The sequence below is a fragment of the Centroberyx gerrardi genome, chromosome 9, assembly GCF_048128805.1.
Source record: "Centroberyx gerrardi isolate f3 chromosome 9, fCenGer3.hap1.cur.20231027, whole genome shotgun sequence".
In the NCBI taxonomy this organism is placed as follows: domain Eukaryota; kingdom Metazoa; phylum Chordata; class Actinopteri; order Beryciformes; family Berycidae; genus Centroberyx; species Centroberyx gerrardi.
The window spans coordinates 22,410,222-22,424,681 of record NC_136005.1 but is presented as its reverse complement, the minus strand read 5'-3'; the positions used below and the strand labels follow the sequence as shown (position 1 = coordinate 22,424,681).

At 43.7% G+C, this 14,460-nt stretch overlaps 1 protein-coding gene across 2 annotated transcripts in view; it reads right to left on the bottom strand.

Annotated features, from left to right (window-relative positions):
- The window catches only part of fcho1 (FCH and mu domain containing endocytic adaptor 1), a 49,741-nt gene that overhangs the window by 28,146 nt on the left and 7,135 nt on the right, over positions 1-14,460 (bottom strand). For both annotated transcript variants that reach the window (XM_071913423.1, XM_071913424.1), the window contains one exon: positions 8,788-8,837. In XM_071913423.1, coding sequence (XP_071769524.1) covers positions 8,788-8,814 — 27 coding nt within the window. In that variant the 5' untranslated portion in view covers positions 8,815-8,837. The remainder of the gene's footprint in view (positions 1-8,787; positions 8,838-14,460) is intronic.

Here is a 14,460-nt window from a genome sequence, read left to right as displayed (position 1 = left end):
TGAGTCTTGCTGCCCGGGGGTTGGAAGGGGGGGAGATAATATACTGGGCTGTGTTTGTCCCTCCGTCCGTGCCAAATGTGATATCTCAGATGATATCTCACCCACCACTAGCCTGATTGTGATTAAACTTGGAGGGATGATGCATCTTTGCATCGTGTTCTGGTATTTAAAAACATTACATTGATTGGCCAGATGGCAGCACTATCATTAAAGGTCAAAGGTTTAAACTCAAATGCAATATCATTAGTGCGATGTGGACAAAACTTGGAGGGATGATGTATTTTGGCACTGCATTCTGGCGTTTTAAAATATTACACTGTCGGATGGAGGCGTTGTGAAAGTCCATAACTGCTACACCACCAGCCCTATTAACTTGGAGGGATGAGCATCTTGATGCATCATTCATGGGGGACGACATGTTTCACTTGTTCTGAACTGACACGGCTAGGGAATGAAACATCTGTGCAGTGATCAACTGTATGTCTCCTCAACCACAGGAATTTCTGTTTAGCACTTAATGAAAAGAACAATTAATGTGGTGGTGTTGGACTTATAATTAAATTGTGCTTTCAAAAAAAAAAAAAAAAAAATTAATAACATCTGTTTTGCCACAGTTTGCGTCCCTGAGGGGGGGAGTATGTGGGATGGCAATAAAACAGCCGAGTCACACTTCACGATACGGCTCATTGCCATGGGAAACCACGTCTCGGTGATACCAGGCAGGCAAGCGCAACAAAAGGATGAGACGTGCATGATCAGAGTGTGACCAAAGTATGACAGCTCCTTCTTCACCGTGACTGACTACACAACTACACCCGACCCCTGTACGCTCAAGTGGGCCGGTGGTTGATGGTGCGTGCAGAGGAGAACGTGTGCTTGTAGATGTTGAGGCACGCCAATCTATCCGACGGCACATTACACTGATGTGAGAACTACAAACCCACTGAGAGTCTTCCTCAAGTGCTCCATAATGTATTCCTCAAGTCTTTGGTGAAGGAGAATCCTTTATGTCGGATATATGCAACCCCCCTCTCCTCTCCCTTCCCGCTCTCCTCGTTTTCATCAATTAAGTTGACCGTTTTGGTCATGCACAACGGAGCTCATTACCATGACAATGAGGGGAACGATGGGAGAGGAGAGGAGAGGAATGGAGGGGGGTGTGTGGGGAGGTGTAAAATCTGTGTGGGGCAATGCAGACACAACTTTCTCATAAAGACGCAGACTTCTTGGTGGATCCCTCGAAACCGTGTCAAACAATTACCAGCAGTGGGGGATCTGTTCAAATTTATCAAGGGGGATGGTGAGGGGCAGGGAAACCTATTGCCAACACGGTGCTATGAAGCGGGGCACGGTCACCATTATTTACTGGGGCCAGGGCCAATAAATACACACTTTAAGAATAGGAGAGCCGATCTGGGTTCACTGTGAGGTCTCAAGACAAAATAGATTTCAATAAATAACATTATCTATATATGTAACTTTAGAGGCAAACTGAACAAAAGTCAGCACTCTTATACTAAAACACTTGAAATGTGAATCCTAGGCCTGTAAGTATCAAGCTCCTATAAGAAAAGAGGTATTGGTTTTTCACTCACTAGTTTTTCATGACTATTAACTTGACTGAAGTGTCTCAGAGATTCAGCACTGCTATTATAAAATGCAAGTTTAATAGAATAATGTTATGAAATGGATACAGTAGACCCTAGTCATCTTGAGTCAGGTGAGGATATTCTTGTGAGTGTCACGGTTTTATACCCTTCCTTGTAATAAACAATGCTTTTATTAAAAACTTTTCCTTTGGGAACTTTTTTTGGGGGTAAAATAAAACTAGGTTTGCATGATATTCTGCTGGCCAATCTACCAAATCAGATTTTTGCTACTACTATTGGCAGACAGCATTTTAGACAGCCTAACTTATTGCAAACAAACACAAACACACACAGACACTCATTCTATACTGCCTAAGCTAGCTGAGACATTTTTCTTCCTTAAAGCACTGTTTAATTTGTGTGCGCTTCTGTGGAAGTGTGTGTGATGGAGTTTGTCCCAACTAACTTCTCTCACTTGGTTCTAGTTTCCTCATCCTCCCCCTCAGGCCTGTGCGAAGCTAATTACAGCCAGCCAGGGAACCCGGGCCGAGCTAAACGCTGCGCTGCAGGGCCTGCTGCACAGACGCTTCGCTAGCATAAATAAAGATCTGTCTACTCCTGCTGCCTCTGCGTGTCCACCCTAATTGGCTAAGTGCTGCTGTCGACCACAGGGGGACTGAAGGAGTGAGGGGTGAGAAGAGGAGGGATGGGGGGGTGTCATAACTCAATGCTAGCCACTATGTAGACCTCAGCCTAATCGGTGGAAGCTGCCAGTGGTTCACTCCTTATATATTGGTATTGGCTGGATGTGGTTTATGTTCATTCTATTCTGTTAAGTTTACAATGGACCAAGTTGGGATGCAGTCATCAATGTAGATGCAGACCTTATGGTGCTTTTACATTGTGACAGTGTGAGGCAGATGGCAAACCGGATTTTCATCGTTTTCAATCAGAGAATGACGGTATACTCCGCTGATGCTGCCAGCAACGGAACTTGGTGACAAAAGTTGAATTGTGCAAACGTTTGCCTTCTACTGCGGGGGTGAAGACAAACTGGATGTTGAAAAAGTCTAGCAAAATAGATGTAGCCACATAAGTTTGTGCATCTGTTCTTCTTGTCTCATCCACCAACAAAGATAAAGTTGTGAAAAAGCAAGAGTTTTCTTCTTCTGTCCATTTTGGAGTCCGGGAGAAGAAGATGTACTGCCAAATTCTGGTTTATCTGGCCTATTCCAATTCCCTGCTTGGCTCTCGGTTCATTAACAGTCAAAATCATGTTTAATAATTTCTGCAAATTATAACCCATTTTGAAATTAGATGAAATATTGAAAATGAACAGTCACACAATGGTATTTAATGAAATTTAAGCGTTTTTATAGCATCAATATACATGAAATGGTCAAAACTGTTGTTAATCAAAATCACCATGGCAATGAGAAACCAGTTTGCCATTGCAGCTCACTCCTGTGATGCTGACCAGTATGGCGCTTTTTTAGGCTGCAATGTGAACACTGCATTAGAGTGAGTAGCAACAGCCATCACTGATTATTTATTTATTTATTTATTTTAACAAAAGCGTTTCTCTATAATATTTGGTATTTTGTAAAGGTGTCTGCTTCTTAGCAAGGGTTGGTAACCACACTCCATCCATTCCATTCCATTTTTGTTTCTTTGCTGCAACTTTAAAATACATGTGACCAGGAAAGAGTGGTGTTGCTCAGCCTGGCTCAGGCTCTACAGTACACTGCAAGGTAATGCTTCTTTCACTGGCACAGTCTGGAGCTGTGTCTTCGGTCTGGCTATTGGTCAAATCTGCCTTTCAGTCTGTGTAAGGGGATCCAGTGTCAGGCAGGTGGTCACTCAGTCATACTGTATGAATCTCTTGTAACCAAGTACAGCAGAGTAGAGCAGAGCAGAACAAAAGAGAACAGACAAGACAGCTCTGGCTCTAAATAGTCTCAGCAGACACAACACCGTCACCAAGTCCATCGGGGACTGTTACCATTAACAGCTACCACACTGTCACATAAACCCAGCGATAGTCTACAAGTAGGCTACGTTCACATTGTAGGCCTTCATGCTAAACTGCAAATTGCTGCTCAGATGTGACTGTTTGGGATGACTGTTCATGTCTTTTCTAGTAACAATAACGAAAGACGTCACATCCATTTTTATACCTACGCTTAGGTCAATCTTTATCAAGTCAAACCAAGTCAATCTTTATTGTCCCACGAGGGATATTTGGTATGCAGCAAGGTCTAAAAACATTTAGGACATTTTAAAACATAGAACAGAAACAATTGAAAAAAAAAAAAAGGCCGCATGTGGATCCAATTTTGTACCCCATATCCATGTGGTCTACACTGGAATTGAAAAAAAATGCAATTCCATGCAGCTTTTTGCTGTCCACACTGATTAGAAAACATTAGATCTGTGTCACAGGAAAAAAAAAAAATTGAATTGGGACACTTTCAACTGCAGTGTGAACGCAGCCCTGGAGTCTCTAGCAGATGTTTGAGTAATTTAAGACCCTATATATAAGGCACCTGCATTATGTCAGCCAGCCAGCCAGTAAGAAAGTAGCACCTAAAACCATTCAGCCACTCAGTCAGTCTCAAAGTCAGCCAGCCAGGCAGCCAGTCAGGCAGCCAGCCATCGCACCAGTCAGTCAGTGGTGTGAGAGTGAGTTTAGCTGACTCACAGAAGTTTTTCCTGCTGACTGGGCAGGTTGCATTGAATGGACAGTCCCATAGCAGAGAGGTGTCAATAACATCAGGAGTAGGTAGCATAGCCCGGCATCACTGATGGCTCCAAACTAACTTCTGCTGCGTAGGCTCATTTAACAGAATTCACCTAGATTTTACACAACTCATCTACTAATCTACAATGTTTTATTCAGCCGGCCTTGTATTGAAGGGGCGACATAACATACTGTAATCATTTCATGCTGAGAGCCTCCCATTCCCATTGTTCTCCTCCCTCTCTCTCACACACCCAAATATTAACACAAACACCTCTTATGTGTGTGCTCACATTGATGCATGAAGTGCACACACCCATACCCTAGATCTCTCACACAAACACACACACACACACACACACATATATGTGCTGGACCTGTAGCAGTATTGATAAATGGCTTGGGGAGTCCCCTCGCTGCAGGGTGAATAGCTGAATCCTGGCGGTACCATGTGACGAGACCCGGGCTGGAGCAGTCAGAGCACAGGACCAGCTCATGACACACAGACACACTCAGCAGCACAATGCTGCAGCGCAGTCAGCAGCTACAGTAGCGCGTGCGCGCACACACACACACACACACACACAAGCAAAGGCACAAACCTTTCACAAACACTCACAAAAAGAATGCAGAAACACAGGCACAGATACAAGCACAGACATACATAGGAGCAGATGCGTGTCAACACACACACACACACACACACACACACACACACACACAGGGACATCCCACACACACATACACACACACACACACACACACACACACACACACACAAAGCTTTATGAGACTCTATGAGCCTCTACCCTGAGCACAATTACGCAGCACCACACCAAACAAATCATTTGCATCTGCTATTGCAAACCTGAGGGCAAATGCTGTGAAATGTCCCTTTATCTGGCAGGACAGAGAGGCACTATCCTCAGCGCTATTAATCTAATCTAGCTGGGCACAGAACAGATCCACGAGGAACGATTGAGAACGAATGAGAGAGAGGCGAGGAAGGAGGGGAGGGAGGGTGAGATGGAGAAAAGGAGATGGAGAAGAGAAAGAGGAGAGAGAGACAGAGAGAAAGCGAGAGGGAGAAAGATGGAGAGAAGAGTTTCGCAGTGTGTCTGTGTGTTTACTGCTTGTCTCACCCACAGAGAAAACCTCATGACCTCGAGTGATGGGAGGGTAGCAACGCTGACATCATTAAGGAGGAGGAACAGGCCATAGGAAAAACCCAGTGGGTGGTTTATATGTGTTTTTGCGTGTGCAGTTACATTTGCATCTGCAGACAAAGCAGGAGCTATTTCCAAGCACAGAACACAGAGTATGCAACAAAAAAAAAGAAAAGAACTTGATCTTTCCAGTAATTCTATCAAGCAGCTAATTTAAACCCCGCTGGATGATTCATCCCATGCAGATTCATAGCAAGGTTTGGTAATGGTCTATTTGCCGGTCCGGAGTGAGAGAAGAGACGGCATGTTCTGAGGAGAGATGGGAATATTAAAGACTCCCCACACAGCGACCTCAATAACCCATTCAAAAATTTAAATCTAAGTGATGTGGCATTATTTCCACCAGCTAAAATCCCAACCAAAATGAGGGTGAGGTCTGCAGTGAAGCAATCGGGGCAAAGATGCACAGCAGTGTCTGCCTAAATTGGCAAGAATCAGTTGTTCCTCTCATTTTATCATTCAAAACAACATGAGACCCACTGGAAAATGGTCAGATTGTCGGTGAGGTCACTGGAGGGGGGGGCTTCATGATCGTGGGTTCTTTATAATATTCCATTAAATCACCTTACGGCCATCTTTGTTGGCTAACAAAGAGTGTGATCAAATAGGATTATAATAAGAAGACAGCGACCAGTGTTTCTAGCAAGGCACTATACTGGTAAATGTATGACATCATTAAAGTTTGGTCACAGACAAGTGACCTGGAGCCAGTTATAAGATGTTAACACTTCCTGCTATATATGAAAACTGAAAAACTGAATGAAAAGATTGATTTCATTGTCCCTCATGGGGAAATTCTGTTGTGGTGAAACACTTCTGTAAATGAAACAATCTAAACTCCCAGGAATACTAAGCAGCACCCCTCCGTTTTGAAGAAGGAAAATCTATTCCCAAGGCTTAATGGTGCCTTAATTTACTAAGGATGCACTTAATTATGGCTGATGGGCTTCCCCCTGTGGGCCGTGAGCACAGCTCTTATGTACTTAATAGGAAAGGACAGCATGCTATGAGGAGGCTTTGTGAATGTTCTTGAGCCAAAGAACAAGACAAGGCTGTGTGTGACTTGTTCCCAAGTGTCTCTACTGGCTAATTAACTAAGGGGCTGATTTGTATTACACAGCTATTTGTGTCGGGGAGAAGGTTAGGGTGGAAAATACAGTCATGCATATGCATCCATGCACGCATGCACACACACACCCACACACACTTACCTCGAGAAATTAAGCCAATTTGCCTTTTGAGCCTGCATTTCAGAGGCAAACATTGCAACGAAGAAGCCTAAAATGTAATCTTCACTATGATACAGAAGCACAGCCTTTCTCCTTCCTTGCCTGCCTGCTGTTTGTGCCTGGTTGAAATCCTGCCTTCATGACTCCCTGCCTGTTTGCCCCGTACCTTTTTGCCTTCCTACTTGCCTGCCGACTTTCCTGTTTTCTATCCTGCCCACTACACAAAGACTTGCACTATCCATGAATCACTGATGATCATTCAGTAGGCACAAAGGCAGAGAGCGTGGCTGTACATAATATACAATAACAACTACAATTCTAAGCCCACACATACAGTACTCAACCACTGTAAAAACACATGCACATCCGCAAACCAACGAAAAGGAGGGAGCCTGCATGTGCTACAGGTGGGAAGACATTTATAGACATTTGAGTTACATATTTTGACCATTCATGATCCCTGACAAGTTTTGCCAAAATCAGAGCAGTGAGATTTCCTGAGATTTCGCATTGTCTGTCATCTGAGATATCACTGACGGGCGGACACAGCCCGATCCACAGATGCCAGGCCAAACACATGTGGATAAAGAGCGCATAAGGCAAAATAAAAACCTCATTTGATACAAGTACCTCAAATGTTCGAAAACCTTCCACTTTATACATATTTTCCTAGCTGGATCTAATTAATGTAGCTGAATCAACTTCCTGGCTAGCTTCACTGCTCAACCTAAAATGTCATTGAGAACTTTGTTTTTTGTTCTAATCTTAGTCTGATGGGGCAAGGTAGAAGAAGTAGGGCACACCTGAAATAGCTGTACCAGGTGTGCAGGGGAGAGAATGAGGGAATAGAGGAGAGAAAATGAGAGAGACAGAGAGAGAGAGAGAGACAGAGAGAGAAAGAGGGAATAGAGGAGAGAAAATGAGAGAGACAGAGAGAGAGAGAGACAGAGAGAGAAAGAGGGAATAGAGGAGATAAAATGAAAGAGGGAGAGAGACAGAGAGAGAGTGAAAGAGAGAGAGAGAGAAAGAGAGAGAGAGAGAGAAAGCCCTGGGAGCAACTGACAAAGACGTGGCCTGTTGTGGAGGGGAGAAAGGGGGGGTGCAGCAAGAGTCTTCACTCCTCCACTTTAACCATCTGTGCAGAGCCCCGTCTCCTCTCACAATGATTCATACCAACACTGCAAAAATGGGCATCTTAAATGGCTTTAGTCCAATACTTTGTCTTGAATCCTTATTTTTCTTCTATAACCTACACACAAACACAAGAAGCCCTTGAGCTGTCTAATCCGCCATAATCACCATGATATATTAAACATTACCAGATATGCTAATGAGGTCATTAATTAAGCTAATTCTTGCATTAATTAGCAAATATTTCTATGTCAAATACTTGTCTTCACATAACACATGGGTGGTGTTAATATGAACTCTGAATATTAAAGCATCAAGGAGTTATAGTGGTTTCAAGAAAATATGTTTTCCCATATTAATATGCAAATGTATGCAGCCAGGTGCTCCAAAAATCTAATCAGATCATCTACTCTATTGGGGGGACCTGTGGTGTGAGTATGAAGTTTCTATCATGTGTTGTTCTTGTGTTCACAAGAATGTGTCTACAGACAGACAGACAGACAGACAGACAGACAGACAGACACAAACACGTCATCATACGTCATCATGTCCCGCATACCATGTACCATGGTGGTGGGACATAAAAATATAAATATTTCACTGAATCAAATGATATCTTGAAGCAAGGTAATGCAAGTGCTTCAAGAAATGGCCTCTCAAATGTGCAGTAACATTGAAATAATAAGTGACATTATTTCCCCCCACAGGAATAATCTTAAGGAGATTGTTTGTCTTGCTTCAGGAAAAGAGGCGGACTGAATACAAGAGCGATCTACATTTTTTCTCAGTGAATGGAGGAGGGAGAAATAAATGCTGTCTGTGGTACCTGGGAAGCATCATCATCATCATCATCATTTTATCAGCACACTTACCCAGAAGTTGTTCTGAAAGAAGGCCATCTTCACTCACGGTTTACAGCGATCTGTAAAAGAGAGAGAGAGAGAGAGAGAGAGAGAGAGAGAGAGAGAGAGAGAGAGAGAGAGAGAGAGAGAGAGAGAGAGAGAGAGAGAGAGAGAGAGAGAGAAAGAGAGAGAGAGAGAGAGAGAGAGAGAGAGAGAGAGAGAGAAGGGAGAAGAAAGAGTGAGAGCTGCATTAGAGCCAGTAGGCAGACACAGTTGCCCTTTAGACCTTACTTTCTCAATCTCAGAGAGAGCATTGCTCGTCTCCCTGACCTCTCCTCCGTCTCACAGTCCAAATGCTGGTGGGAAGGAACTGGAAGGTAGAGACCGTGTCAGCTACTCCTCCTTCAGGTGCCTTTATTGATCGTAACCTTCTGTAAACTTTTGTATTTTCAGCCTTTGCCAAGGGCAGAATCTATCCTCTGCCCTCCGACAATGAATTTCATTATTAAAGTCTCTGTGAAACCCGCACATAAACAAGCTTCAAGAAAGTCCCCGCTTCATAAAAAGGAAATAAATAAATAAATCAAAGGGTGAGTGTGGAACATTGTGGGAGGGAGGGACGACATGCTGGTGTTACTGTAGGCAAGGAGACAATAGTAAGCGAGTCCTGAGACACCTTTAATGTAGGAAGGGTGGTCCTGAGGGGGGAAGCAGGAGGGTTCAACCGACTACTTCAAAGAGACACACTCAGAGGACAGAGGGAGCTGCGGAAGGAAGCAGGGTGTGTGTGTGTTGGGGGGTAGGAGATCGAGGGAATGCAGAGAGGGACCGAAGGAGGGAGAGAGGAAGGGATGGAGGGAACGAGGCAGAGGAGATGGGGAGAGAGCCACGAGGAGACGATAAGTTCCTATGTGGTCCTCGGTTCTGATTAGCTGAGTCACGTTCAATGCTGCTGTAAAACACTGGATGAGCCCACACCACACCTGTGACCGCATGACCGCATTTAAATATTAATCTGCTCACCGATCATCACCACTCATGCTAGCACTTGCGTGTGTCGTCTCCCAACCACAGCTACTGTTCAAGAACCTTATTGCTTGGTGGAAGAATAATATTTAATTGGTATTTTTTAATTCTTGGTGGTAATATGAGATTCATGTTGGTTTTGTTTTTTTGGCAACATCTTTGGTGCTCAGTGCTCATTGCTGTGGTGTTTTTGCACTGCACTTCCCAAACATCACCTGTCAATCAAACAGTGTGTCCAGTACTGTCTCTGTAGGTGAGCTGTAGCGTAAATGTAAACAGCATCACTTCCTGTGTGCCAGAGGATTGTTTTCCAGGAAAGAGCTACCAGACACTTTTATAACAGCAAATGTTTTCATGAACTGGATATACTGGAGATTGAATCATAATTTGTTATGTCCATCAGTAACAGACAGTAGCAAAACGGACATTTATTTACATGAAAATGTCGCAGATTATTACCTACATTTGCATTCTTTCTTTTTTGAAACAATCATGTGTTATTTTATAAAAGCATTAAGCCACCAGAAGCCATGTTTAAAGTGATTTTAGAACAGCTGAGAGGCGTTGTTAGGCAGGAGGTGAAGAGACATTACTGGATGTGGATACACTGACTGAGATTCATTACCTTAACTTGAATTTAACCTTAACAACCTAATGTCTAACCCTAAACCATAACATACGTTTTTTCCATGTGGACTGTCCATAATGTCCTCACAGGTCTTTATATCAGGTAATCATAATATACTTATGGGGAGTCCTGGACCTCCAAGTGTTAAACCAGGCACAAACACACACACACACACACACACACACACACACACTCCAATACAACAGAGAATAAAACACTGCGTGACTCACAAAAAACATAAAGCTGCGAGTCGTCGTGACTTCGGGCTTTTTTTGACTGAGACAATTATTAATTGGCTGATGGCACAAGGAAATTTACTGCAGCAAGAGCTGAACATCCACCTTCTGACCTGCTACACACACACACACACACACATACACACGGAGCATAGGAATTCCTTATTGCCCTTTCCAAGTGTATCCATAATGTGAAAGTGTTTCCCCAGGGCAGACCTCATTCAGGGTTCCTGTTATCTGTTATTCTGCTGACTGTGTGTGTGTGTGTGTATGCTGACAACAGCCCTTTCCCTCTCCTGGCACAGACTCAGCTCAGGCCAGGTGACCTGGCGTTAGGCAGTAGCAACCAAGGAAACACACACAGACAAACACACACAGATATACTGCACACACACGCCTCTCACACCTTGTTAATTAGCTCAGCAGAGGGACTGGAAGCCCCTGCAGATAGCGTTCTGTTTGGCAGAGCGGCCACAGCAAACAGAGAGAGAGAGAGAGAGAGAGAGAGAGAGAGAGAGAGAGAGAGAGAGAGAGAGAGAGAGAGAGAGAGAGAGAGAGAGAGAGAGAGAGAGAGAGAGAGAGAGAGAGAGAGAGAGAGAGAGAGAGAGAGAGAGAGAGAGAGAGAGAGAGAGAGAAGGAGGTAGCAGGAAAGAGAGGAGATGAGAAAAGCTAGGCCTAAATCCAAATGGGCCAAATGGGAACGTAAAGTATCACACAGGCAATGAGTGAAATGAGAAATTTTAATGTTGCGCTGAAAGCTGAAACTAATGTTTTTTTTAAAGTTCCATTTCATATTATTTCAAAAGGGCACCGATGCGTGATGCCAGTGCCAAGAGATGCTGCCTGGGCACAAAAAACACAAAATACCCACGCAGGGTTAAGGACACAGGGACAGTGATTCCCACCAACATACCAGATGGTTTTTAGGCAAGGAGAAAGGGGGACAGAGGAAGGAGATGGTCAGGCCAACAGATAAAAACAGACAGAGATGGTGTGTGAGAGAGAGAAAAAGAAGCAAACACTGGACTTTGTTTCAGTCTTTAGGTTTTTGAGAGCCAGAAACACAGCAATAGAGAGAGGTGTGTACTGGGACCTGATGTGGAAACCAGTCACTCGGTGGGACGTATAGAACTAGCTGACATCCAGCATTCTCCATCTGGTTTCAACTAGACGTTCAGCTGAAATCAGCTCTGCTCTGAAGCAAACAAATCCCACAGAAGTAGGACACATTGTGACCTTGATTCCTCGCGATCATTTTATATTCAGAAATTAAACTGCTCAGGCAAATTCTGGTCATGCTGCGCGTGTCACCGCACACCAGATGGTTTAACCACAGCAGCCTCAGCAGCAACTCTCAACCTACTGTATGCACACATACACAACTATAAGCAGTCCCAACACACAAACCAGAAAACTCAGGTAGGAAAACTCCAGTGCGTAATAATGTCCAGTTGCTCCTGTGAATCTCTCTCAAGAGAGAGACAGCCAACTGCTGCCATGTATCCCACAGTTCTTTGCATATCTAGTGTCCACTACATCCTCACACAAGGAAACAGCATTTTGATAAGGATAAGGATAAGGATAAGGATGCACTTTATTGATCCCCTAGAACCCCCTAGTACAGTAGCAGAACAAAGAGAAAGTAATTAAAAAAATAATAGAATAAGAATAGTGCAGAAAGGATATAAGCAATATACATAATATAACAATATAAATATAAAACAATTAAAAGTGTCTCAATGTCCACAGTGTCTGAGTGATGTTATCCAGTGTAATACATTTAAACGAATACATTTAAAATAAATTTAAAATTGAGTCTGGGGATTGATGGTGTCTTGCTTCCATAATTCAATGTAATTCTGGTTGAAAAAACGGGGAGGAACTGTTCAAAAGTAGGCAGGTTGGACCAGAGCGAACAATTAATTACTGTTACAGTCACAAAGGGCTTCACAATGCCCACATTATTAAACAATAAATCAAAATGAAAACAACCCTCAATGAGAACAAGGAAAAATTCCTACATAAACCTCATTAGGGAAAAGGGTTAAAAAAAAGGAAGAAACCCTGGGAAGGGCCTCACAGAGAGGAATCTGCCTTCCAGGATGGTCAGGTGTGTAATGGTTGCCAAGAGTGGGCAAAGAAAGATTATATGCTGATAACTATGGGGAACAAAGAATATTCACAGAACACAATAAGAAAAGTTGGTCAATGAATAATTTCCAGCCACCGGGACCACAACCATGTTGTCTTAGGAAAAGGAAACGGGGTTTCCTAAAATGCTGCCACTCATGTCACTTTGAAAATTCAGTAGTTGCTGGTTTTATATGATGGGAGGGGCGGAGGGGAGGATTGTTTAAAATCGGTGATGGTATAATTGGTTGGAAATTTTATGCATGCCAACTGGTATGCCATGTAACCACTAAAAAGTAATGGGATTTTGATATAAAAATTAAAAAAAATTGGCAAATTTGTTTCAATTTATTGTTAAATAGGTGTATGTTATGATATGGAGACTTAGTCGACAAGATGAAAAAGTCATTTTCATTTAATTGTGACTGAGTGGTTTAAGAACAGCTACTCTGACACAACTGCGAGCATAAATCCCAATGTTATCTCTCATGTCAAACAGTCCCGTTCATCCTGTCAATTTGTTTCTATTCATAAGAGTCCACTATCACACTGACACTTGACCGATCCTTGTTTCTGATGTGAGATGATCGTGAATGACAGGCAGACAAGACACAAAGGCAGGCAGACAGACAGCGAGAGAGCCAGGCAGATAGACAGGCAACAGTCATGCAGACAGCAAAGCAGAGACAGGAGTAAAGGAAAGGTGTTTATCATATCATCAGCAGACAGGCAGACAGGCAGTTAGACAGAGAAGCCAGGCCACCAGCCATATCAGTGGAGACACACTCGCCTCTTCCTCTACTCTCAGAGCCGCACCACCCTCGCCCCTCACACCGCCTGACAACACGCAGATGGCTGCCGTGAAAAATTAGGACTTAAAGAAAAGCAGAGGGGGGAGGATCGAAAGAAAGTCTGTCTCACACACACAAAGACAAAAACTATCCCCAACCCATTTACTTCCTGCAGGAAATAAATGGTGCTTCCTCTCCGCCCATACTAAGCTTCTGCTGTGTTTTTTTTTTCTTCTCTCATTCTCTTCCCTGTGGCAAGGGGTTTGTTGGAGAGTGGGCTACCGACAGATGCCTCTCCGAGGGAAGCTCAGCGGAAACTCCTTCCTCCTCCTCCTCCTCACTCCCCCTCCTCTTCATCACCTCCACCTGCTCCTCTCCCTTCTCTGGGTGAGGGATGAAAGGGGCTGAGAAGGAATTACAGAGCGACTCCCACATCTCTCCTCCAACTCCCACCGACAACCTCGGAGAACGGCCTCCGCTGGCTCAGAGAACAAAATAAAAATGGAATTGGGTTAAATGTAATGACACAGCCGAGAGTGGAATAAAGACGCTCCGCTGGGCTCTTAACAGCCCCATCTGTCATTGGCTCAGGGAGCGAAGTAGGAGGGAGAGAGATAGTGACAGAGAGAGAGAGAGAGAGAAGGAACGAGTGGAGGTGAAAAACAGAGAGGAGTAAGGCAAGGTGGGCGGACGGTGAGATAGAGAGAAAAATAACACAGCCCTGTTGGAAAGTCAGACAGGTAAACAAAAACAAAATAACCCTCCAAACAGGTGAACAAAAAGACGAATAGGCAAGGCACAAAGGCAAGACGCCGAGCGACACGGTGGCTGTGGTACAAGTGCAGTGAATAACAAACAAGTATTCCCTAAAAAGATGTGTTTTCTGCAGCAG